The sequence below is a fragment of the Uranotaenia lowii genome, chromosome 3 (assembly GCF_029784155.1).
Source record: "Uranotaenia lowii strain MFRU-FL chromosome 3, ASM2978415v1, whole genome shotgun sequence".
Classification (NCBI taxonomy): domain Eukaryota; kingdom Metazoa; phylum Arthropoda; class Insecta; order Diptera; family Culicidae; genus Uranotaenia; species Uranotaenia lowii.
In genome coordinates this window covers 364,418,472-364,446,329 of record NC_073693.1, presented here as the reverse complement: position 1 = coordinate 364,446,329, position 27,858 = coordinate 364,418,472, and the positions used below count along the sequence as shown (strand labels likewise).

General features: G+C 30.8%; 1 protein-coding gene across 1 annotated transcript; it reads right to left on the bottom strand.

The window, feature by feature from the left end:
* Positions 1-344: 344 nt before the first annotated feature.
* On the bottom strand, positions 345-26,579 carry LOC129756331 (GILT-like protein 2). Its single transcript, XM_055753182.1, is given in 6 exon segments — positions 345-522; positions 593-739; positions 13,181-13,345; positions 13,440-13,478; positions 13,480-14,051; positions 26,356-26,579. Coding segments are annotated over 5 exon segments (675 nt in total). The 5' UTR covers positions 13,708-14,051; positions 26,356-26,579; the 3' UTR covers positions 345-426.
* Positions 26,580-27,858: the final 1,279 nt, after the last annotated feature.

Below are 27,858 nucleotides of genomic sequence, written 5' to 3'. Positions count from 1 at the left end.
GGATAATTATTAAATCTAGTCTAAGTGGTTAATTATTCAGCTGGCGCAGCGAGAAGCAGAGGTCAGGTTCATCGGATCCGGATCAGCCGTCCGGGTTCAAGACAGGCTGAGAGATTTTGTGTCGGATTGGACCCGGTTCAGGTGCTGCTGCTGGAAGCGTTCCGAAGACTTAACTCCCACTTTTCCATTAACTACGTTATTATCGTTTGCAAGTCCTTCTCGAGTCGACGGACGAATGGACGGAAATGATTGATACCATGAGTGGTTAAGTGAGATACAATTTTGAAGATGTTGGTTCAGCTTCAAAAGATTCTTGACGAGTGATTTGATTCGATTGTGTTATGATTGTTTTATTTGAGACTATCTCGTTTACAGTTGAAAAAAAAAAAATAAGAACACTTCTAATGTTGCTTGTTAAGTGGAGTTTCACACCAATGATTTCTTAAATTTGTTCTTAAAGTCTTGCTGGAAGCTGTGATCAAATCTGTTCAGCCAACGGTCTTGATCGTAATAGTCGAAGACCTGAAACGAAAAATGTATTTCAACAATCTTTCCAACAAATCAATCTCACTCATTGATAAAAAAAACTTACATAGTTGACTTCGATAGATGGAACAAAGGACAGAGGAGTTGCCACCAGGTTGGTATCTGTTTCTGCCTGTTTGAAGAGAGCAGCTCCACGTTTTCCTTCGGCACAGCTTTCAATGTCGGCCTTCACGTCTGTGTGATTTTTGATGCACTATAGAAGAAAGAATTGAAATATTGCATATTAGGCTGCTGAACTTAGTTTTGAGTATGTCTATCAGAACTTAGTTTTGCGATTGCCCAGTCGAGCTCAAAGTTGAGGGCTGCCTCTGAAGTGCTATTTTGAGCCAAAACAACTTAAGGGGGGGGGGTAGGGTCTAACGGGTATAAAAAAACACCATTTTCACGATTTTTTTCTAAAGCTATCGTTCAAACAAATGTATTCAAATGTTTTGCATTGTACAAAGCATTGTTAAAAGAACATTTAGTATTTTTTTCGTAGAAAAATATTGAAAAATGAGCCGGTGACGGAGCGTTTTCGAGGATGCCTTTTAGAAAACAGGATTTGCGGTGGACACTGTTTCTCAGCACAGAATCATCTGAAGTTAAAAAATCAGAGCAAAATATTTTGAATAGATGTTTTTCTGGACCCCAACGTTTTTATTTAACTTAAAAAAAATTTTATGAAATTTTTGTGGCTGTTTGAAGTAAAAACTACGATTTTTCACGAAAAAATCCGCCATTTTTCACCTCTAAAATCTCCCCAAAGTAAAAAAAAAAAAAAGAAAAACGTTGGGGTCTGGTATTTTATGTGTAGAAAATATGTTCCAAATTTGAAAAGAATCGGATAAGTAGCTTTGACGATGTCCACGGACTTTAAAAATGTGCTTTCGAGAAAAACGCGTTTGAAGTTTCTGCTCTTGCTTTCTTGCAGTATTAGATAGGAGGAGATAAAGGCCTATAAGTTTTACAGTTTTGCTTCAATTGACTTGAAAATTTGACACAAGATTCTTGAAATGTTTTACAATAAGAAAATTAAAAAATAAAAAAATCGATTTTTTGAAAGTGTTAGACCCTACCCCCCCCCCCCCCCCCCCCTTAATTTATAGTTTTAAAAAAGGAGCGTGTTTATTGTAAAGGATAAAGTTGTCAGTTTGCTTTTTGAACTAAAATTTTTTAATCAAATTTTGGCTATAGGATGCCATCTAGCGACTGTTGACCGCGTAAATTGTCCTCTACTTGATAATCCTTGTCCACGGAAGCCGAAAAAATAGTGGAAGGCCACGGTCGTTAAATTATTCACAAAAGTGAAGTGGAATCCAGTAAGATCAATCCAGAGGAAGGCTAAGAAAGCAAATATCTCGCATTCTTGCATACAACGATTGGTCAAAGATGACATTTATGCATCATCAAAGCCAAGAGCAAAGCGCCATCTGATCAAAACGACATAAAGCACTGTGACTTGAGCGCTCGAGGTAATTTTAGTCTAATGTGATTTCAAATTCAGTTAACGTCATGTCCTCAGGCGAGAAACATTTTTCGATGGATTCGGAGTCCAATTCCCATACGGATCGATATATTGAACCCATGAGGGCTAAGGATGTTCCAAAAATGTGAAATTCGAGTTTTCTATCAGGCATCCTGCCGGAGTCATGATGTTTGGAGCGGTTGCTTCCAATAGATTGAAGATACCTCCTGTTTTCATAATAGCTGGAGTAAAAGTTAATGCTGAAGTCTTCATGGACATTTTGAAGAATCAGATGCTTCAGTGGATTTAAGCAAACTTCGGTGAACCCGAGAATGTTGTTTTCTAATAAATAAAATGGAACACATGCCATACTTGAAAACGGATCCAAATCTGTCAGGAAGAGAATGCAAAGTTTTTCCAATGCATCTTTTGCCAAAGCCAAAGCATATTGGAAAGGAATACTCCCGATTCAGATCTCGCCTGGAGAAAGTAGTTGGAAACGGAAGTTTGTCGATGAGTCGAGTTATTGTTTCGTAATATGTTTTTCTACATGCCTGAATGAATAAAATGTTTTTAAATCATATCAACATCGAGAAAAGCGTTTTTTAACCTAGATGACAGATTTGCGCATTTTTATGGGTCATAATGTAGGGGAGGAGCGGGCTATATGCGCCTATTAAGCAGTACACTGATTTAATCAAATATCACGTCGAATATGTGTACAAAAACTATAAACACGTGTGCAGGCATCTGTTTTCTATACAATGGACTAATTTTTATGTTAAAATTTTCTTCTGTTTCCAAGAAAACGATTTTATTGTAAGTGTTGTCTAAAATGCCGAACCTCAAACCGTGCGGGCTAAATGCGCCTATTTATGTTTTGAACAAAATTTCTGGTTTTTGGGCAATATTTCCGTATAATTTCATTGAAACTGTTAGAAAGTAATAATTTCCGTACGACAAAGCTGAAGTTTTATAAAAATATATGTATATTATAATTTTGTGGAATAAAACAAAAGTTAGGGTTGCCGTACTATGGAGGCAGTTCATCCATGAGAAAAACTTTATCAAATCTGTCTTTAGATCTTCAATTCATTCTTAGGATGTTATTCAGAGCTTAGATTTGAAGGTCCAGTGATAAAAATCATTTAATTATTCTATTTAACCTGTTATTTTAGGATGGAGGCATTTTACAAACATGATGGGGGCATACAAAAACACTCTATTATTCCACTAAATAATCATTATTAAACCTCCACAAAAGCTGAAATATGTTTAATTTCTTAAGTTCATTTGAGTAAGAAACAAAAACTACCCTAGTTTTCGTTTTAAACTTGTTTAAGTATAATTTTTAAAAGTCGAAATATTACATCAGAATGTATCAAAACTTTGTATGATTTTTTAAATTTTTTCGAGTTTATAAATTCATAAAATTCTTTCTTGCCTTATGTTCTAAGCGTATCACCCTCAAAATGCATTGGTCAGATAAGCTGTCTAGTCAGCCATTTCTTCAAACAGCCGTAGGGTCATTTAACCCGATAGGCCCATTTAGGAAACCTTTCCCCTAGCTCCCGACTTCAGTTTTCTTGGGCACTAAGTGAAACACTGTTTGAGCATTCCGTTGTTGATCTGCAGTCTTTTTCCAAAACATGGTTCAATAACGGAAAACTGTATTTGAGTTCCACTTCGAGGTTTCTTAAACTATGAGTTTTGTACAAATCGGATTAAAAACAAGAGAGATAAAGCAGTTTTAGTTGCTAGTGTAAAATTGACATTTCAGGAGTTTACTTTAACGGGCAGGGTTGCCAACATTTTTTTTTCAAAAATCAGGGAACTGGTGAAATAAAAATCAGGGTAAATCAGGCTACGATAAAGTAACGGAAATTTCGCTAAAAGTGATAACCTTTTTTTTCGGTAACCGATCCTTATTTTCTCTCTAATATACGCTGTGAGCCTACTTGGTTGAATAATTTCTACTGAATCAAAGCATCAAAGCAATCGAAAGATTTCCTTTAATTCCCCTTTTTTATAGAAGAATTCAAGGGAATCTTTCGATTGCTTTAATCCGGCCACATTTCCACTTTTTTATTTCAGCCATGGTACCTATTCCAGTTCCTTACTACCCATTTTTTCGCAAAAATCAGGCATATTTTCAAAAATCTGGCAAATTCAATAGCTTATCAGGTTGTCAGGCAGAGCCTCGAAAAATCAAGCAATACCTGATGAATCAGGCACATTGGCATCTCTGCTAAACGGGTAAAAGTTTCTGAGACGGATGAGGGTTAAATGTAAAGATAGCTTGATAACTTTAACAATGTCAGGTTTTGTTTTATTTATTTCTGATTAATGCAACTAAACGTGAAATATTTTCACTAAATTTTTCTAAATTTATCATCTTATCCTAATATCGCCATCAGAAAATTTGAAGGGCACTAAATTATTAAAAAAAAAACATCATTAAAGACGCTAAAGCTCTGTCTTTGGAAACAACATCTTTCAAAGGAATTTGTTTGATTTTTTTCGTAGCGATTTTTGAGGCCCACTTTGCAAGGCATTGGAAAGAACAATGCTTGACCTTCATGCATATAGTTTTATTTGTATGAGTAAGGTTTTACTTCTAATATAACTTAACATGAAAGTTAGAAAATTGTCCGTACTTTTTCACACACTTTAAAAAGCTCTCGCATCAACAAGTTTCATAGTTAGCTAAGCATTACCAAATCCGCAAAACTAGCATCTATCAGTTAAATTATTTCAGTAGGGGAGAGTGGCGTATCGTGGGCCTTGGGGAAAAATAAATTTAATCTGTAAACTGGACAAAATTTTCAATTGAATATTTCCGAAGCACCAGAACGCGAAAACGAATTTAAATTTCAAATAAAATCTGAATTTAAAGCTTCGAACAGAAGAATCAGTGTTAAGGAATAGTATACAAAAAATATAACAGCAAATTTTAAAAGACAATCCATCAAAATTCTTATATAAATTTAAAATAAACCAACCTTTTTTAATTTTTTTGTCAATTTCCACGATAATATTTAACTTGAATTTGAAACAGTACTCAATAACGATTTGTAGTTTGGAATTTTATCATATTAAATTATTGAACATAACTTGATAAAATAAGCAAAAAAATAAATAGTGTAATAGTTAATATAGTATAATGAATCTCTTCAAAGGAAATTATTTTCCATTGAGATTCATGTAGTCAATTTAGTTAAATAATACGATTTAAAATATTAATTCTCAATTAGGAAATAGAATGATATCCATTTTAAACTTGAGAGAATTTATTCAAAACACATGAAGATTTATTGAAACTTTGATTAAAAGAAGAAAATATATTTTTGTCCAGTGATCAAAGTCGGAGACAAAATATTTTTATATTTATTTTCTTCTGGTTATCAAAATAAAGGGCTCTTACAAAGCTCATTTATTAAGCTTATAAGAATAACTTTAAATATTTACATCATTTAATGATCTGACAAAGTAATAGTACACAAATGTCTCTTTTTTATCGATCAATAAAAAAAAACTGATGCAAATTTTAAAAAAAATCAGGTAACTTTGTAGTAAATATTGAGCACAAAGCAAAATTGCTTTTAAAAATTTAACTATGAAGTTGCTTCTTTCAATTATATTCCAAATTTTTCATAGGGTAATTAAAAAATCATGATCGTTTAAAAACAGTTTATAAGTATAAAAATAAGTGAAAAGCTTATGAATTTTCAAGCGCAAATTTTACAGTTCAGAATTTTAAGGTCTGAATATTTGGTCGCCGTCAATTGTTTTTCTTTTTTAAAAGAATTGTGACTGACAAGAAGATTATGCTAGCTGAACACCAGAATTCAGAATTAAAAAGCAAAGACATACTTATTGAAAAAAATCGAAAGTTTTAATAGAAGGACTATAACATTGGTTGAATTTCTTTGAAAATAGATAAAAATAATGTTTTTTTCAAGAACCTACTCTCTACCACATATAGCTTTAAATGCTGATGAACCAAAAAAAAACCTCACAAAAATCGAATACTGACTCTGTTTTTTTTTTTATTATCGTTTATTCAGTCCAAGAATGGGTACCAGCCTGAATATCCTTTTTTCAGAAATGCAACAATCTATACAATCTTCATTTTTCTTGGGAATTTGTAATGCTGTAGCAAATATTTGTCAATTTGTAATTTTTGTCATTTATGTAATTTTTGTAATTTATGAAATTTATGTAATTTTTTGTAATTTTTGTAATTTTTGTAATTTTTGTAATTTTTGTAATTTTTGTAATTTTGGAAATTTTTGTAATTTTTGTCATTTTGGTAATTTTTGTAATTTTTGTCATTTTTGTAATTTTTATCATTTTTGTCATTTTTGTAATTTTTGTCATTTTTGTCATTTTTGTCATTTTTGTCATTTTTGTCATTTTTGTCATTTTTGTCATTTTTGTCATTTTTGTCATTTTTGTCATTTTTGTCATTTTTGTCATTTTTGTCATTTTTGTCATTTTTGTCATTTTTGTCATTTTTGTCATTTTTGTCATTTTTGTCATTTTTGTCATTTTTGTCATTTTTGTCATTTTTGTCATTTTTGTCATTTTTGTCATTTTTGTCATTTTTGTCATTTTTGTCATTTTTGTCATTTTTGTCATTTTTGTCATTTTTGTCATTTTTGTCATTTTTGTCATTTTTGTCATTTTTGTCATTTTTGTCATTTTTGTCATTTTTGTCATTTTTGTCATTTTTGTCATTTTTGTCATTTTTGTCATTTTTGTCATTTTTGTCATTTTTGTCATTTTTGTCATTTTTGTCATTTTTGTCATTTTTGTCATTTTTGTCATTTTTGTCATTTTTGTCATTTTTGTCATTTTTGTCATTTTTGTCATTTTTGTCATTTTTGTCATTTTGTCATTTTTGTCATTTTTGTCATTTTTGTCATTTTTTTCATTTTTGTCATTTTGTCATTTTTGTCATTTTTGTCATTTTTGTCATTTTTGTCATTTTTGTCATTTTTGTCATTTTTGTCATTTTTGTCATTTTTGTCATTTTTGTCATTTTTGTCATTTTTGTCATTTTTGTCATTTTTGTCATTTTTGTCATTTTTGTCATTTTTGTCATTTTTGTCATTTTTGTCATTTTTGTCATTTTTGTCATTTTTGTCATTTTTGTCATTTTTGTCATTTTTGTCATTTTTGTCATTTTTGTCATTTTTGTCATTTTTGTCATTTTTGTCATTTTTGTCATTTTTGTCATTTTTGTCATTTTTGTCATTTTTGTCATTTTTGTCATTTTTGTCATTTTTGTCATTTTTGTCATTTTTGTCATTTTTGTCATTTTTGTCATTTTTGTCATTTTTGTCATTTTTGTCATTTTTGTCATTTTTGTCATTTTTGTCATTTTTGTCATTTTTGTCATTTTTGTCATTTTTGTCATTTTTGTCATTTTTGTCATTTTTGTCATTTTTGTCATTTTTGTCATTTTTGTCATTTTTGTCATTTTTGTCATTTTTGTCATTTTTGTCATTTTTGTCATTTTTGTCATTTTTGTCATTTTTGTCATTTTTGTCATTTTTGTCATTTTTGTCATTTTTGTCATTTTTGTCATTTTTGTCATTTTTGTCATTTTTGTCATTTTTGTCATTTTTGTCATTTTTGTCATTTTTGTCATTTTTGTCATTTTTGTCATTTTTGTCATTTTTGTCATTTTTGTCATTTTTGTCATTTTTGTCATTTTTGTCATTTTTGTCATTTTTGTCATTTTTGTCATTTTTGTCATTTTTGTCATTTTTGTCATTTTTGTCATTTTTGTCATTTTTGTCATTTTTGTCATTTTTGTCATTTTTGTCATTTTTGTCATTTTTGTCATTTTTGTCATTTTTGTCATTTTTGTCATTTTTGTCATTTTTGTCATTTTTGTCATTTTTGTCATTTTTGTCATTTTTGTCATTTTTGTCATTTTTGTCATTTTTGTCATTTTTGTCATTTTTGTCATTTTTGTCATTTTTGTCATTTTTGTCATTTTTGTCATTTTTGTCATTTTTGTCATTTTTGTCATTTTTGTCATTTTTGTCATTTTTGTCATTTTTGTCATTTTTGTCATTTTTGTCATTTTTGTCATTTTTGTCATTTTTGTCATTTTTGTCATTTTTGTCATTTTTGTCATTTTTGTCATTTTTGTCATTTTTGTCATTTTTGTCATTTTTGTCATTTTTGTCATTTTTGTCATTTTTGTCATTTTTGTCATTTTTGTCATTTTTGTCATTTTTGTCATTTTTGTCATTTTTGTCATTTTTGTCATTTTTGTCATTTTTGTCATTTTTGTCATTTTTGTCATTTTTGTCATTTTTGTCATTTTTGTCATTTTTGTCATTTTTGTCATTTTTGTCATTTTTGTCATTTTTGTCATTTTTGTCATTTTTGTCATTTTTGTCATTTTTGTCATTTTTGTCATTTTTGTCATTTTTGTCATTTTTGTCATTTTTGTCATTTTTGTCATTTTTGTCATTTTTGTCATTTTTGTCATTTTTGTCATTTTTGTCATTTTTGTCATTTTTGTCATTTTTGTCATTTTTGTCATTTTTGTCATTTTTGTCATTTTTGTCATTTTTGTCATTTTTGTCATTTTTGTCATTTTTGTCATTTTTGTCATTTTTGTCATTTTTGTCATTTTTGTCATTTTTGTCATTTTTGTCATTTTTGTCATTTTTGTCATTTTTGTCATTTTTGTCATTTTTGTCATTTTTGTCATTTTTGTCATTTTTGTCATTTTTGTCATTTTTGTCATTTTTGTCATTTTTGTCATTTTTGTCATTTTTGTCATTTTTGTCATTTTTGTCATTTTTGTCATTTTTGTCATTTTTGTCATTTTTGTCATTTTTGTCATTTTTGTCATTTTTGTCATTTTTGTCATTTTTGTCATTTTTGTCATTTTTGTCATTTTTGTCATTTTTGTCATTTTTGTCATTTTTGTCATTTTTGTCATTTTTGTCATTTTTGTCATTTTTGTCATTTTTGTCATTTTTGTCATTTTTGTCATTTTTGTCATTTTTGTCATTTTTGTCATTTTTGTCATTTTTGTCATTTTTGTCATTTTTGTCATTTTTGTCATTTTTGTCATTTTTGTCATTTTTGTCATTTTTGTCATTTTTGTCATTTTTGTCATTTTTGTCATTTTTGTCATTTTTGTCATTTTTGTCATTTTTGTCATTTTTGTCATTTTTGTCATTTTTGTCATTTTTGTCATTTTTGTCATTTTTGTCATTTTTGTCATTTTTGTCATTTTTGTCATTTTTGTCATTTTTGTCATTTTTGTCATTTTTGTCATTTTTGTCATTTTTGTCATTTTTGTCATTTTTGTCATTTTTGTCATTTTTGTCATTTTTGTCATTTTTGTCATTTTTGTCATTTTTGTCATTTTTGTCATTTTTGTCATTTTTGTCATTTTTGTCATTTTTGTCATTTTTGTCATTTTTGTCATTTTTGTCATTTTTGTCATTTTTGTCATTTTTGTCATTTTTGTCATTTTTGTCATTTTTGTCATTTTTGTCATTTTTGTCATTTTTGTCATTTTTGTCATTTTTGTCATTTTTGTCATTTTTGTCATTTTTGTCATTTTTGTCATTTTTGTCATTTTTGTCATTTTTGTCATTTTTGTCATTTTTGTCATTTTTGTCATTTTTGTCATTTTTGTCATTTTTGTCATTTTTGTCATTTTTGTCATTTTTGTCATTTTGTCATTTTTGTCATTTTTGTAATTTTTGTAATTTTTGTAATTTTTGTAATTTTTGTAATTTTTGTAATTTTTGTCATTTTTGTAATTTTTAGAATTTTTGTAATTTTTGTAATTTTTGTAATTTTTGTAATTTTTGTAGTTTTTGTAATTTTTGTAATTTTTAGAATTTTTGTAATTTTTGTAATTTATGTAATTTTTGTAATTTTTGTAATTTTTGTCATTTTTGTCATTTTTGTCATTTTTGTAATTTTTGTTATTTTTGTTATTTTTGTAATTTTTGTAATTTTTGTAATTTTTGTAATTTTTGTAATTTTTGTAATTTTTGTAATTTTTGTAATTTTTGTAATTTTTGTAATTTTTGTAATTTTTGTAATTTTTAATTTTTGTAATTTTTGTAATTTTTGTATTTTTTGTAATTTTTGTAATTTTTGTAATTTTTGTAATTTTTGTAATTTTTTTAATTTTTGTAATTTCTGTAATTTTTGTTATTTTTGTAATTTTTGTAATTTTTGTAATTTTTGTAATTTTTGTAATTTTTGTAATTTTGTAATTTTTGTCATTTTTGTAATTTTTTGTTATTTTTGTAATTTTGTTATTTTGTAATTTTTGTTATTTTTGATATTTTTGTAATTATTGTTATTTTTGATATTTTTGTAATTTTTGTCATTTTTTCACTTTTGTCATTTTTGTCATTTTTGTCATTTTTGTCCTTTTTTTCATTTTTGTCATTTTTGTCATTTTTGTCATTTTTGTCATTTTTGTCATTTTTGTCATTTTTGTCATTTTTGTCATTTTTGTCATTTTTGTCATTTTTGTCATTTTTGTCATTTTTGTCATTTTTGTCATTTTTGTCATTTTTGTCATTTTTGTCATTTTTGTCATTTTTGTCATTTTTGTCATTTTTGTCATTTTTGTCATTTTTGTCATTTTTGTCATTTTTGTCATTTTTGTCATTTTTGTCATTTTTGTCATTTTTGTCATTTTTGTCATTTTTGTCATTTTTGTCATTTTTGTCATTTTTGTCATTTTTGTCATTTTTGTCATTTTTGTCATTTTTGTCATTTTTGTCATTTTTGTCATTTTTGTCATTTTTGTCATTTTTGTCATTTTTGTCATTTTTGTCATTTTTGTCATTTTTGTCATTTTTGTCATTTTTGTCATTTTTGTCATTTTTGTCATTTTTGTCATTTTTGTCATTTTTGTCATTTTTGTCATTTTTGTCATTTTTGTCATTTTTGTCATTTTTGTCATTTTTGTCATTTTTGTCATTTTTGTCATTTTTGTCATTTTTGTCATTTTTGTCATTTTGTCATTTTTGTCATTTTTGTCATTTTTGTCATTTTTGTCATTTTTGTCATTTTTGTCATTTTTGTCATTTTTGTCATTTTTGTCATTTTTGTCATTTTTGTCATTTTTGTCATTTTTGTCATTTTTGTCATTTTTGTCATTTTTGTCATTTTTGTCATTTTTGTCATTTTTGTCATTTTTGTCATTTTTGTCATTTTTGTCATTTTTGTCATTTTTGTCATTTTTGTCATTTTTGTCATTTTTTGTCATTTTTGTCATTTTTGTCATTTTTGTCATTTTTGTCATTTTTGTCATTTTTGTCATTTTTGTCATTTTTGTCATTTTTGTCATTTTTTGTCATTTTTGTCATTTTTGTCATTTTTGTCATTTTTGTCATTTTTGTCATTTTTGTCATTTTTGTCATTTTTGTCATTTTTGTCATTTTTGTCATTTTTTGTCATTTTTGTCATTTTTGTCATTTTTGTCATTTTTGTCATTTTTGTCATTTTTGTCATTTTTGTCATTTTTGTCATTTTTGTCATTTTTGTCATTTTTGTCATTTTTGTCATTTTTGTCATTTTTGTCATTTTTGTCATTTTTGTCATTTTTGTCATTTTTTCATTTTGTCATTTTTGTCATTTTTGTCATTTTTGTCATTTTTGTCATTTTTGTCATTTTTGTCATTTTTGTCATTTTTGTCATTTTTGTCATTTTTGTCATTTTTGTCATTTTTGTCATTTTTGTCATTTTTGTCATTTTTGTCATTTTTGTCATTTTTGTCATTTTTGTCATTTTTGTCATTTTTGTCATTTTTGTCATTTTTGTCATTTTTGTCATTTTGTCATTTTTGTCATTTTTGTCATTTTTGTCATTTTTGTCATTTTTGTCATTTTTGTCATTTTTGTCATTTTTGTAAGTTTCGACATTTAATACTTTTTTTTAAATTAAAAGTTTTATTTTATTCAATAGATTTTATGAACACAGCAGTAGAAATCAAAATTACTTTCGGACTTGGTTTTGCACCATTTCCTCGAAAACGTTTGCCCAGAATGAAAATCCCCAGAATTTTACTCACCAGAAAACACTCTCTCAGAATTATTTTCCCCTGAAAAAAACATTCCTCAGAAATTTGTTTGCCAGAATGAACATTTCCCAGAAAGTTTTTTCTCTTGAATTACCATTTCCCAGAAAATTAAATATATTCATCAAACTGGAATTAAAAAAAAATTCCCCATAAATTCACTATATTTCTATTAACAAAATACATAACTTTTTCAAAAATAAATTGTGTAGGAAATTCTCAAACAATTGTAAGTAAAATGCAAATAAGATTAAACTAGAGGGGAAAACAAAACTACAGAAAAAAAATCCAGGATTAGTGGATTTCTAAGAAATTTTCCATTCTGGGTTAAAATTTTTTGGGATGATCCATCCTGGGGATTTTTTGGTAAATAGTGCATTCTGGGGAAAAAAAATCTGAGAAATGGTTCTATCTGGGGTTTGATTTCGGGTTTTTGACATTCTGGGGAAAAATCATTTTGGGTGAATGTATTTGGGCTTTTAGCATACAATCTAAGTGAACTGCTCAGGCCAGCTTTGGAAGATATAAAAAAATAGGTCGCGATCAAGCGTGTTATCAATTCTTGCAAGATGTATTGAGTTGATTGATAACAGCTCCAATAGTTGAATTGATCCTAATTTATTTGAATTGAGCTTAACAAAATAAATAGTACAGAAGTATGTAACTGAGATATTAGTTAGACAACAAACTTTAAAGTTAACGACCAAAAAATAAATATACATAGAAACATAAATAACATGTGTAGTTAAAGCTCACATGTTCACATATTTGATGTTGTGAGACTACAAGAAGATTTTAGAATTGCATACAAAGTTAGGAATACTCAGCTAACCGATGTTGGTTTATAATTTATCTTGATTTAATTTCAAACAGAACATATATTTTCATATGGGCTCAAGTGTCTCGAAAAAATCCTAATGGAGCTCAGTTTGGTCTGGTGAAATCCCTTCCAGTTCTTCTATTAATATAAAGGGCCAAGCAACCGTGAAGAACCCTTTTTGAACTCAAACGAGTTATTTGAATATCTTAATGAGCCTTTGATGCAAAATTCAAGTTGAAAAAAAAAACAGATGCAAAAAAAACAAATGAAAATTCTCACCTCATCAAAGGACGTCCGGAAGCCCCTCATCAGACAGGCAATCACCGGGAAGGCCTGATCCAGCGTCAGCTTATCCAGCACACAGCCATGCAGAATGTTCAGCTGACACTCGCGCTGTCCATGCTGGCAGTAGTACCTCGGATTGTCCGCATTGGAATCATCGATCTGTTACCGTTGTCAATGAAAATGAAATCGAACGAAAGTTCATTATCCGTTTGATGGTTCCTTCCTTTGGCTTTGAAGGTACGAAGATACTCACGTAAGCCTTCCCGAAGGGCACCAGCTTGAGGTCCATCCATGTTGCCGCGACGTTTGACCCAGCTGGGCGCCAGTTGATTCGTGATAAATTGAATGCTATCATAGCAGAGGGCTTCGTAATAAACCGTCACTTGTAATTTATCATCTCCGGGGGTCGACGTGGAATCGATCTGCTGCTCACCAGTCGATAATGAGAAAATAATGGCCATTGAGAAGAAGAAGAAGACGAACGCCATTGGTGGTGACGGCTTCCGGTTCCGGTAGTTCATGATGGTTTCTTATTTCGCTTTCCTGTTTTGTAATTTGATGAACTTTACCCCAAAGGTCTGGCTGCTGAATGGCCGTGAAGGAGGATTGGAGGAAGGGAGCCGAATCGAAATTGAATTAACCGAAGCGTGAAAAATGGCCTTTCCTCTCAATTGGGTTTCTTCTTCCTCAGCAGCAGCAGAGAGAGGGTACCAACAATGGCCCCTCGGAAGGAAGGAAGGAAACAAATGCGGATTGGCCGTGGAAAGTGAAACACACAGTAAATGTCCGGCACGTGATGCTGCCGTGGAGGGTCCGTCGATTGTCGAAAAAGGAAGATGATGGTGGTAACCACGCCAAGGCAACACTGGAAAAAGACCGAAGAGAAACAATCAATTTCAATAACCAATAAAACCCACCGCGAAATGTGGTCGTGAATCATCATAACGGCAGTTGCTGTAGAACAGTGCTGTGAAAAACATTTGGGGAATTTCTTGAAACTGTTTCTTGAAAATTGTTTCTAAGAAACATAATATGCTTTCATAAAATGTTACATTCAGATATCACTTTCTAGTTTCCTTTTGAAATGAAAATATCTTCTTTTACTTCATACACATGAGGTTTTATTTATTTTATTCACACATGTATAAAAATTTTAGCTGAATCTTAAATCTCATTTCCCACTTTTCTTCTAATTTTTTCCTCAAAGTTAAAAATAGTGTTATCAATATGACTTTTGTTGCCAAAATCTTTTCCATACGTATCTGGGCAGTTTTATGAAAACCTGGCAAAATCCGGATATTTAATTTCAAAATTGACGACCAAACATCCGGGCAATATCCGGTCAAATTTGGTAACAAATCCAGAAATAAGTCAACATAAATCAAGAAAAAAAAGGAAACAAAATGTTTTTCATCTAAACTCATCAAAAGATATAAAAATCGCGTTTCCAAAGAACTTTTCATGATTATTTTTATAAAGCTTTCTCAATAAAATTCGTTTTGGTGGCACAAGTAAACAAATTTTACACCACAATTTGTTTTTTTAGTTTGATTTACCAAACAAAATAAGGAAATCCGGGCAGACAGGCCGGGCCAAACTGTTCCCAAATTTTGTATTAATTATCCGAGCAACCAGAATAGAACCAAGCCATTTGGCAACCTTAAATATAACTTTTCTCAATTATCATAGATAGTGGTCGAGGTGCCGAATCTTTCTACAACAGAAAGTGATCAATTTCATACATCTGAAAAGTTGGGATAGAAAGATGTTGTTGTTCTAGTGCAAGTGATATGAAGTCTAATCCTTCGGAGTTTTGTGAAAAGGTTAAATAAAACAGCTTAGCTAATGAGGCATCTAGTTTCAAGATAAATGAATTACGAATTTTTTGTCCCCCGAGCAAAGGGGGAAGAATTGGGTTGCTTCAATTGAAAACCCGAGAATAACGTACCGCAGAGGATAATTATTATTTTTGGTTTTTTTTATATCATTGTTGTAAAGGCCGCGAGGATGCTTTAAAATAAACTTTTTAAAAATCCGTCACGACATGTCTGAAAAAACTATTATGAATTTTCCTCATAACAAAATCTTTGTACTGTGAAACTTCGGTTTTTGTAAAACAACTTTTATTTTCCAATCCAATTAAATAGGTTTGATATCAAACTATACTCCCAAGTTCATTTGGAATGTTTTTTGCAAACCGGAACCAACTTTTAATTCAAAATCAATCTTAAATCTTGAATTACAAATTTAAAGAAAATCTTACACTCTAAAAATTGAAAATTTCAGAAATTTTTTCTGAGTATTTATTTTGAAAAATTTATGTTCAATTCTGCACGTTTGAGTTTGGGTAATCATATATTTTTAATTGAGCTAGACTATTATCGGCTTTTCAGTCTATTTGGCAGTACAAACGATTGTAGTTTTTACTTCCGACGTTTCGGGGATTTATTTCACCATTATCAAGGATTTTATAAAGGGTCTTATGTTATTTAGAGTGTGGTTTCTTCTCTGGTTTAAGTTTTTCAATATTGCAAAACTGTCGTTTTGTGTGAAGAATATCGCCTTCGTGTTGTCGGAACTATATAGGAAACTTGTGATTAGCTTTTTTTTTTTTTTTTTTAAATATGTCTTTATTTGTATCAAATCATGATTACACTTATATTACATTATTGCATTAAACTAGGTGTTCAGCTCAATAATGAACTGTTCATAGCCCTATAAGTAACTAGATTATAAAAATTTATTTATAAGATTTAAATTTGCTGAGCGCAATCAAGTTTTTAATGTAGGAGAACATCCTGTAATAGCAAAAATATTTTATACTTAAAACTAAACACTATCTTAAAATTAAACTAAACATAAAGAGAACGAATCTCTGCGATGGAAGACTGCATCGATTTGCCTCTGAAGTTGGAGATGATTTTGTTGGCCATCTCTTCGATAGATTCAATGCCTGCAATCCGATGAAGATCTTCGGTGCTGTGCCAAGGTGGAAGCCGCAAAATCATTTTCAGAACTTTGTTCTGAATCCTCTGGATGACTTTCTTCCTCGTCGCGCAGCAGCTAGACCAAATCGGAACTGCATACATGATCGCTGGTCGGAAAACTTGTTTGTAGATGAGCATCTTATTTCGCAGACATAACCGGGATTTCCTGTTGATGAGAGAATAAAGAGATTTAGTGTATTTATTACATTTAGATTGAATATCTTCAATGTGATTTTTAAAAGTAAGATTCCGATCAAGTGTAAGTCCCAAGTACTTCACGTGATCGGACCATTCTAATGAAACCCCATTAAAAGTTATGGAATGATTTTCATTAGGTTTTGAAAAATTTGCTCTTGGCTTATGGGGAAATAAAATAAGTTGAGTTTTGGAAGCGTTAGGAGAAATTTTCCACATTTTCAAGTAATTCAAAAAGGAATTTAAATTTTGTTGCAATCTACTGCGTACCACCCGTAAATTTCGACCTTTGGCTGAAAGCAAAGTGTCATCAGCAAATAATCTTCTACCTTTTCCTTCTGGTACATCAGGAAGATCAGAAGTAAAAATATTATATAAAATTGGCCCAAGTATACTACCCTGAGGGACACCAGCTCTAATGGGTGTCCTTTCAGAGCATGAATTTTGATAGCTTACTTGTAAGGTTCGGCTAGTCAAATAATTTTGAATAATTTTGGTGAGATATACAGGAAAATCAAATCGAGCTAATTTAGCTACTAAACCTTTGTGCCAAACACTGTCAAAAGCTTTTTCAATATCAAGAAGAGCAACACCAGTTGAATAACCCTCAGATTTGCTAGCGTTAATCATATTAGTTACACTCAAAAGTTGATGTGTAGTAGAATGTCCATGACGAAAACCAAATTGTTCATCAGGGAAAATAGAATTCTGATTAATGTGAATCATCATTCTATTCAAAATAACTCTCTCAAATAGTTTACTTAAAGATGGAAGCAAACTAATTGGTCGATAACTTGAAGGCTCTGAAGCACTTTTTCCAGGTTTCAAAATTGGAGTTACTTTGGCATTTTTCCATTTATTGGGAAAATAGGCCAAGTGAAAACATTTGTTGAAAATTTTAACTAAAAAATTTAAAGTGCTTTCAGGCAACTTTTTAAGAAGAATATAGAAAATCCCTTCTTCCCCTGGAGCTTTCATATTTTTAAATTTTTTGAAAATCAATTTAAGTTCATCAATATTTGTCTCACAAGAACTTTCAAACACATTTTGCTTAGAAAGAATATCATCAAATTCTAGGGAAATTTGAGCATCAATTGGACTTACAACGTTTAAATTAAAATCATGAGCAGACTCAAATTGTTGGGCTAATTTTTGAGCCTTTTCTGAATTAGTTAAAAGAAGTTTATCCCCATCTTTCAAAGTAGGAATTGGCTTCTGGGGCTTTTTCAAAATTTTAGTTAATTTCCAAAATGGCTTTGAGTAGGGTTTTATGTCCTCTACTGCTTTAGCAAAATTTTCATTACGAATGAAATTTAAACGACGTTTGATCTCTTTTTGAAGGTCGCAATAAATTAATTTCAAATAAGGATCCCTAGTACGTTGATATTGGCGTCGACGAATGTTTTTCAGTCGTATCAAAAACTGAAGATCATCATCAATTAAAGGTTGATTGAATTTATGTTTAACTTTAGGTATTGAAGCGGCTTTAGCATTGACTATTGCAGTTGTCGAATTTTCTACAGCCAAATCAATATCTTCTATTGAATTCAGTGGAACGTTTACATCTAAATTACGTTCAATAAAATTCATATATCGCTCCCAGTTAGCCTTTTGAAAGTTAAAAGTTGATTTTAAAGGGTTTTCAATGGGACTTTGGGATAAAGAAAATGTTACTGGAAGGTGGTCTGAATCGAGGTCCGCATGAGTAACTAATTGACTACAATGCTCGCCTAAATCCGTTAGAACCAAATCAATTGTGGAGGGATTTCTAATTGAAGAAAAACAAGTATGCCCATTAGGATATTCAACAGTATAATAACCTGCAGAGCAGTCATTAAACAAAATATTCCCATTTGAATTTGATGAAATATTATTCCAAGATCGGTGTTTTGCATTAAAGTCACCAATAATAAAAAATTTAGATTTATTTCTGGTGAGTTTTTGTAAATCTCCCTTCAAAAAATTTTTCTGTTCACCGCTACATTGAAAAGGCAAATATGCGGCAACAATTATAATTTTCCCCATAGAAGTTTCTAATTCAATTCCAATTGTTTCTAAGACTTTTGTATTGAAAGAAGGAAGAAGTCTAAATTTGAGACGACTATTGATGACAATAGCTACACCCCCACCTTGTCGATCAAGTCGATCATTTCGTAAAATTTTAAAGAAAGCATTGCTTTTCAAGTTATTGTCTGGCTTTAAAAAAGTTTCAGTGATGGCAGCAATATGTATGTTTTGAGTTTTCAAAAATAAAAAGAACTCGTCTTGGTTAGCCAGCAAAGATCTAGCGTTCCAATTCATAATATTTAAACATCTATTTGGATCCATGAGGGAATCGTAAAGTCATAATAATTTTGTTAGCATAATTAAAAGAAGTTTGGAAAGCTTCAAACATTGAATTTGCTTTCAACATAAGTTGCATCATTTCCATTAAATTTTGATGCAAAAATTTTAATTTTTCCTCAGTAATCTCACCCAAATCAACAAAATTGTTAGAATCAGAAGAGGAAGGAGAAGAAAAAGTATTTAAATTTCGGGGATTTTCCCAAGCCTTCGCATGAACGTTGAGACTTGGTTTTTTCCCATTTTTATTAGTTAAACCTGAAGAGGGCAACCCATTTTCAACCACCTCTGAGAACGATAAACAACGAGTCTGGGGCGCAGAATCAGCCCAGGTAACATTAAAATCACTTCGGGTATTACCCAGCCGTGATTCCAATGTAGACCGAGGCTGAATGCGAACAGGCAGGTTGTTTGCCGGCCCGACGTGTGAAGACGAAAAAGAGGAAGGAGGAGAAGAAACTTTTCTGGAAACTTTGGGATTTTTCCTAGAAGCAATAATTTTTGCCCTGATGGGACAGTCTAGCGAATTCGAGGAATGATTACCTGCGCAATTTGCACACTTAAAAAATTCTGTTTTTGGCTTATCACCACCAAAAAGGCATTTAGATTTTTCATGATCGAATGAGCCGCAAAACATGCATCTGGCATTCATTCTACAATTTTTAGTGCCATGACAAAAAGCTTGACAACGACGACATTGCGTAATATTTTGAAGAAAATTGGTAGAAGATTTACGAAAAGGTTCGAATTTGACTCGACAATGAAACATAAGACGAGCCTTTTCAAGAATTTGCAAATTATTAACCTGATCCTTTTTAAAATGGATCAAATAAAGTTCAGGAGCAAAACCAACACTACTGATATTATTCGTGTTGGTTCTTTTCCTCATTTGAATTACTTGAATTGGAGAAAAACCTAACAAAGAATTTAATTCAGCTGTGATCTCATCCGGTGTCTGATCGCCAGTGAGACCACGAAGTACAACTTTAAATGGACGATCACTTCTAGTGTCGTACGTAAAAAATTGGTGTTTTTTATTATTCAAATAATTTAAAACCTTTTGAAAATCATTAAAAGATTCCGCCAATATACGAGCAGTTCCCCTTCGACCGATCTGAAAAGAAATCTTCACATCCTTGATGGAAGTGACGATTTCTTTTCGAAAGGCATTGAAGTCAGGAATCGTGACCGTTATTGGTGGAATCTTTTCGTTTTTAAGAGTATAAGAAGAAGAAGAAGGTTTCTTAGTACTCTTATCAGAATTAAATATGAATATTTCCTAATCACCGATGTTATGAAGGACATCGAATGAATTGGAAATTTCAACTTTTTTGGCAGATGGCCCTGGATTAGGTTCAGCAATCCGTTTTCTTCCGGCCCTTGAGCCGGCCGAAGACTTCCCCATGCTGGAAAGAAAAGAGAAAATATGAATAAAAGAAAATGAAAATAATTTTAGCACTGAAAAGTGCTGATTGAAATACAGGCAAGGAAAAAATAAATAATGTAAAATGTTCCTGCAGGTACACAGCAACGATACGATGCTCCGGCGTACGTGTTGACGGCTCAACGGTACAGATGGAAGTCCTGAACTTGTGATTAGCTAATTTTTACTTTCATAAATTGACACTTACCTTACAATAATGTTTTTGCACGAAAAGAAAACTGAACAATTAATTTCAACTTTTTTTTGTTATAACTGGCACTTTGTGGCAGCGGCCTAGAGAATTCTGCCACTGGAATACTGGTCCATGTCGTACAAAGCGATTTATCCATCACAGAGTACTTGGGCTTGAGATATAGCTCAGTTGGCAAGTCTGTTGTCTCCTGAGCCGATGTCCGCGAGTTCGAGCCCAAGAGTAAACATCGAACACAGTTGTACCGGATAAGTTTTTCAATAACGATCCGCCAACTGCAACGTTGATAAAGTCGCGAATGCCATAAAGATGGTAAAACTACTATAATCGAAACAAAAAAAAAATTACAGAGTACTTCCCTATCATGTTTATCTCATATTTCTGTGTATAGGAAATATATGAGGTTATGTCTGGGAGGGGAAGAAAATAACTCAAGCTCAATTGTAACATGCAGAGTTCAAAATTGTTTTCAGTTGGAAACTGTAGAAGTAAATGTTTTGAATCTGAATCAGTTTTGAATCCGACCTAGTAACGAGTAGAATTTTCGGGTTGGTCGCATCGGAATTATATAGAGTAAACAAAATATAAGAAATGGAAATGGAAATGGGGGAAATAGCCCTGCCCTCCCTGACTCAAGGGAACCCCCCCTCCCCCCCCCCCCCCGAGGAAGAAAAACAATACTTTTATCATACTGGTTTAAGCTCTAGAAATCTGGCGAAAAGGAATTGCAATGAGAAAATTGGAAAACTTAAAATATAACAATTATTCTCGACTTAAGTAAATAAGCGGAAATCAGCATATTATTTTCTAGTTGCAGAATATCAAATTATTTTTGATCATTAAAATATACACATAGTTGAACTGCGAATTTCATTGAGTAATTCTCTTAATATGTTTATGATTTTAACCTTGCCTTCTTTCAGCATTGTGTTTTGAACATTTTGTCACAATTAGAAGAACCATTAGACACAAGTTTCTTTTATTTAATATTTAATATGATTAGAATCTTATTCTTTATACAAACTTGTAAATAATCCGCATTATTCATTCAAATTCAAACAAACTGCATGAATACGATTGATTTTTTAATTTTTAAAGATATGAAATTTAAATAATACATTTTGATTAAAATTATAAATTTTGCAATTCGCAGGCTCTGATTTCATCTTTGTCTCTCAATTTTGAATTAAAAATTCATTTGTTAACTGTTTCTCCAATAATGATTTGAAATTATAATTTTAACAAGAGACACTGAACTGTGGTTCTGAATTAAATCCGAATTTAGTTTTAGAACTTTACTCTTATATCTGTATCTCAATGAAATTTGAATTTATTTCTATTTTTTTTTTAAGTTTTGATTTTTAAGTCTAAGATCTAAATGTTATTTCCCAATTGTAACGATGGAAATATTTATTCCGCTTTTGATCATTCTAATCTGCTTTCGATGATCTGTAATAACGTAATAATGTAAAGAAAAACATTCTAAAATTTATATTTGATGTTTTTTAAATCAGAAAATTTTGGGTGGTGGATTAGATTGAATTTGTTTTTTACAGCTTTAATCTGAGTTTTGAGAACTTTTTTTTGAACTTTTTGTGACCATTTCATTGAAAAAATTTAAAAAAATATTTCTTGGCTTCATGATGTAGGCAGCTAACTTCAGCTTTCATATGCATATGGCAAATATTTTTTCGGTCGTGTAATATATGAACTACAGCAGTTTTCCTGAGGCATGTTTATTAGGATTTTTTTTTCTTTCATGCTGAATAACGAGAAAACTAGTAGATTTAGCTAGGTATAATGTTCTAAACATATTTTACTGACGTTACAAAGTTTTTATTAATTTAAGATTTATATGGAATTGATTATAATTTAAACGACTTTGATAGATTTAAAAGGAGTTTTTTTGTCCAGGCTTCCAGGGTTCGTCCATAAATAAAGTAAAGATGCAATATTAAAGAACTTTTGAATTCATTTAGGGTCCCCGAAGAATTTTTTGTTTTTTGTAGTTTCTGAAAAAAGTTACAAGCCTTCAAACTTGCAATAGTGTCAAAACGATACTTTAATGCGGATGAGGGTTAAATTGTTTTTATTTGCCCTGATTAAAAACAATCAATCTAAATTAAAATTGAATTTGTTGTTAAACGATGAGAGCATCAAACCAATCTTCAATAAAACAATTTAACCTCTTAAACCGAAGGCTTAGATGATATTTAAACGGTATTTTTCAATATAAACTGCAAGCCAGCCAAGGAGTTGATCTGTTGCATAAATTACAGTGTCTATGCAACGTCATTTCGTCTTCATTTATGCAATCTAAGAAGAGCTGCATTTAATTTCCTCAAATTCACTAGTGAATTGAAAACTCTTGTTTTATTCCTTCCCGGTGTACAGATACAAGTTTAGATTTATCTTAAAAGTACAAATTTTTTCATTAATTTTTGGTACAGATTCTGTGTCCCCATAGAAGACAGATTTTACGCATTTAGTCAAGATAAGTACAGATTTACACGTTATCAAAAATAGCCCACAAAAAGCATTTTGAAATAGGAAATAAGATCCATATCGATTGAACATTCCATTTAAAAAAAAAGACAGAATTCAGTGACGACATTCACTGAATTCTGTCTTTTTTTGGAAAATGAGGACACAGTTGAAAGTAGCTTCCGGATTTTAAAACCACTTTAAGGTAATTGATTAATTTTGATTATTCAAAAATTGAGAGAACAGAAATGGTATAAACAGTTAAACATTTGTCTAATATTTGCCACTGATGATATTTTTTGTTGTTGGTACACATTTTGGTACAGATTTTTTGTCGGTGATTTTTTGTTCAATCAAAGTAAAGATTTTAAATGTGGCAACACTGACAGCGGGTAAGAAATTGTTGTTTTTTTGTAAATTGTGTGCTGGGAGCAGAGTTGCCAAATTGTTTTTTTAAATTCAGGGACATGAAAAATAAAAATTAGGATCCATGGTTTAACGGAAAATTCGGTCGTAGTGAAGTCATATTTTTGGTCGTCAATTCACATTTTGACCCACACCAATATGTCTTTAATGGAAGTTCCGTACTGCCCATTTTTCATCATTTTCACAAAAATGAGATAATACCACGCTTATTTCCAGAAATTAGAAAAAAAAAACGGAGGCTCACCAGGTTATCAGGTTGGGCCTCCAAAAAATCAGGTGAAACCTGGAAAATCAGGCACATTGGAAACTCTGGGTGGGAGACAAAACATTTTTTTTCATTTACACTGTTCCTTATTTTTTTAGGTTTAAAATTTTTTTTTGTTTCAATAAGCAAAATGGTATATATTAATTCGTCCTAACGTGTCAATATGATTATATTGGAAGACTCTCAATGAATTCATGATAACTATAATTTAACATGATTACTTTTTATGGATGCTCAGAGCTATTTTTGATGAAAAAAGATTCAGCTAGTGGTTGAAACAGCCGGTTTTAAAAATGCTTTATTTTGCACATTTAGATGTTTTTTTTTTAATTTCTATAAGATCCAAAAAGTCGCACTTTTCAATCGATCAACCGTCAAAATTGTTTCCGTCACTGTAGAAAAATATTGAACAGTGGATTGGAAATAAGAAAAAAAATTCACATTTTGGCATCATTAGATGCTCAAAATACGAAAAATTGATTTTTTTAAGATATTTCAAAGGCAGCTTATTTTACTAATGAAGTTATTATGCTGCGATGTTACACAAAAATATGATTTTGAGACTCATCTGTATCAATCAAATATACAAGTTTCCTATGCACTTAATTTTGTTATTAAAATTCCAATTTTAAATCTGATTGAGTTTTGGATTCCAGTTCGACAAACTAAATGGGAAACCTAATATGGGAGGAACCGATCAACCATGCCACTGAGGAACTATATTATAATAAGTAAAGAACTATGGCTTCTTAATTGAATCTTTAGTTTTCAAAAGCCAGTAATTGAAAAGAGAAAAACATATTGTGTATCATAGGTTCATTATCTTTTTATATGCCTTCATCTTTTATACCATTTTTCATGTGTAAATTTTGATCAAATAGCCTTTACACGAAAATAAAACTCACATAACTATTATTTATTCATGATAGTCTGTATAGGAGAGCAAATTATTTGGCCAAAGAATCTTTTTGCAAATATTCTCATTTTTGATTACTGAAAAAAGTTAGAATTATTAAAGTATATTTTAAAAAAAATCAAAACAAGCAGCTTTGTATAGCGGTCAATAACGAAATTTGGTATGAATGCTATCTAAAACAAGCTCATAATCTACGGACCCTGTTCGTTTTAGGCAACATCCGAAAGGTTTTCAGAAACTACAATACCTTATAGTTTTCGCTATAATAAGATCAATATAATTTATACAAATACCAAAAACGTTTAACGTTCTCTAATCTTAATTATAAGTTAGTTTTTTTTAATATTAAGTCTGTATGGCAATAGTCAAAGACTCAAATAAATAATAATGGTGATTAAACACAACAATAAAAACAAAATCTAAAAAAAATATAGAGTGCTACTCAAAAATGACAAAAAAGTTTTATAGAATTGAAGTATAAATAAAAACAAAGCACAAAAAATGACAAAAAAAAAGCTAAAATCTGATGGAGGATGACAAAAATAGCAAAAACGGGGCTGAAAAATCAAAAAGTTTAAACAAAATAAGAAAAGTGCTAAATGCACCAGAAACATGATAAAAAAAATAAAAAAAAGTGACTAAAAATTATCGGAAATTAACTTAAAGATACGTTAAATGGTAATAATAATAGTTTTTTTTTGTAGTTATAAGTAAAAATAAAGTTGAAAAAATACCGTTTGATTTTGGCAACACAAAATGCTCGGGCGTGTTGCCAAAAACGAACGGAGTCTGTACATAGGTCTTCAAAGTATAAGAGGTTCAGATAAAATATTTTAATTTTCTCTTTAGAGGCTCACTGAAAATATCTGTACAACAAATCAAAGTTGAACAAAAAAAGTCAAAATTTTTCTCACTATACTGTACCAATGAAGTCGTAAAAAAATAACAACCCCTTCTAAGCCAGTCCGGAACTGGTCCGCCGGTGGTCTCAGGCAAATTCCGGAGAATCATATTTTTCTCCATTCCGGTTCTGGTCTGGCTGGAGCATCAACGGACAGACATGGAGGCAGGAGGCAATCTAGCACGCGAATCACAAAAGCTAGTATAGACAGCAAAAAAAAAAAAGATTCAACTCGGAAACGAATGTAAATTGATTTATGCACTTCGATAATCAAAATACGATCGACGTGGGACGATACTCTTAACCAAAAGAGGAAAGCGGAACAGTGCAGTGCACTGCTCATTTTATCGTTATTTTTTTGTTCGCAATCGTTCATTGGTTTGTTTGTTTTATTCGTTTCGATGCCCCAAAGTGTATCACTCCAGCTCCAGCTTGGCCCGGTCCCGATTGGGGAGGTTTCGAATCGACTCAGTTTCGAGTATCTCTAAGCGTGTGGATGAGCAGCAGCAAACGGCACACAAATGCGGAATTGGAAATGAAGCTTTATGGATTCATTCTCCCATGAGGGGTTTTTGAAAGGCTGGATATAAACTTCTGACTTGGGATTCGAACTCGGGGTTTAGTTCCTCATTCATCATTGAATAAATTAAGACAAACTGCAATAAATTTATTAAAACATCGAAACTCCAGTCAAAAATCTTTAACAACTCATATAAATGTTGGTTAAAATTTGTAGTTCAATACCTTAGTGAGTGTATCGAAAAGATAAACAGAATCATCAATAACAACTTCATCCCAATCTACAGACTCATGCTGCCATATTCACACAATCGATGTTGCTTCTAGTGATGATAAACGGTGTATCGATTGGCACCGTTCCAAGATAAATTTGAAGTTGTTTTTGTTTGTTCAACTTTACTGATCCTAACTTCTATAACTTCGTGCTGTGCTTTCAGCTGACGGCTCTAATTAGATTTTTGTCTAATTGAACAGAAAAAAATATATATTGAAGATTTACCCACTCACCAGACGGCTGCTACTGAAAGTTGGCCTCCTACTTCTTCCTAATCGGATCGACTAAACGAATCAACACAACTCGGACGGATTTGATTGCGTACAATCGAGCGTAGTAGGCCACGACACGATGATGTTTCACGCTTCGGTCTGTTCAAAGAACTGAATATGTGATAAGCCTGCTTCGTTCGTTCACTAGAACCAGATCAGAGCGTCAGATCAGACAGAAAATCTCGCCTCGACTGGCGGAGAACGCACAAGGGAAACGAATAAAAAATGATAATCAAAATAAAACAATAACCGTCATCGAACGGCTGCTGATGGGAATGCGTAACTAATTTTGGGTGGCTGGCGATGGCCGCCATACGCAATCCAGATGGTTGTCAAACTTGTTGTTGGGAAGGGTTTCGTCATCAAGTTTTCTAGGAAATCTGACGTGCTCTTGTTTGACAGTTGGCTTGCGCACATGCAAGCACTCAAGATCAATAGGGGTACGAAGCACGTTTCAAATGAAGAGGCGACTGGTTTTTGGAATTTCTATCTGGGTGTGTCAGACAGGAGAATAATCTCCTAACTTTTAAGAGAAGAATTACCAGTCTGGGAAGATGCAACAAAATGCAAATTAAAGTGACACCTTTAAATCTCGTTTCCATATACAGGAGTATGATTGTTTTGCATCAAGTGTTTTTTTTTACATTAAACTTCCATTCATCCAAACATTTATTTTGACAATATCAGTTAGTAGATTTTTATGCAACACCATTATAAATCTCCTTTTATTAGATTTATTAACCCTTCGTTTCATAAAGTAACAAATTTGCAACAATCAATGTATGGAAAAGTGAAAAATCGTGTTTTATTTTAATTATTTTTCTTGATGTACTCATTATTTCCAACTGTTAAAAATGATTTTTATGGAAAAATAAAAAATCATAAAATGAAGGAAACAGAAAAAAATGCAAAATTTGGTTCGAACAAAATCAACAATTACTGAAATTGTTTTTTTTACTAAAATCCTTTGTGGCATCACAAATTTTTCAAAAAAAAAATTAACTTTCATCGATTTTATTGTTTATTGTTATTCACCCCTTTTTAATTAGGGTGAATATCCCCAGAGATGGCCCATCAACCTTAAAATTTTTTATGCATAAGCCGCATGATTATCTGTCAATTTGAAATAATTGAGGAAGATTTTTCACAATCGCTAGAAGTTGGTTTCCTAGACTTCAGGTTATTTATCAAATAACGTAAATTTTCATGTTACTCTTTATAAGCTTCAAAAATTGTCATTTCTTTACCGGTTATTTCGCTGCTGTCAACACGTTGCGTCAACACAATTTTGAGTCTAAGCTGTGTTTTGAGGTAGAACAATCATTTTCTTAGCTGAATCAGATTCATTTTTCAAATTTAGGTCATGTAAACTTTTAGTAATTTAGATCTTTAGTTTAAGAGGTTTGGGAATTCCCGGGAATTTAAAGCTTTTCACAGGATTTGGGAATTCCCAAAC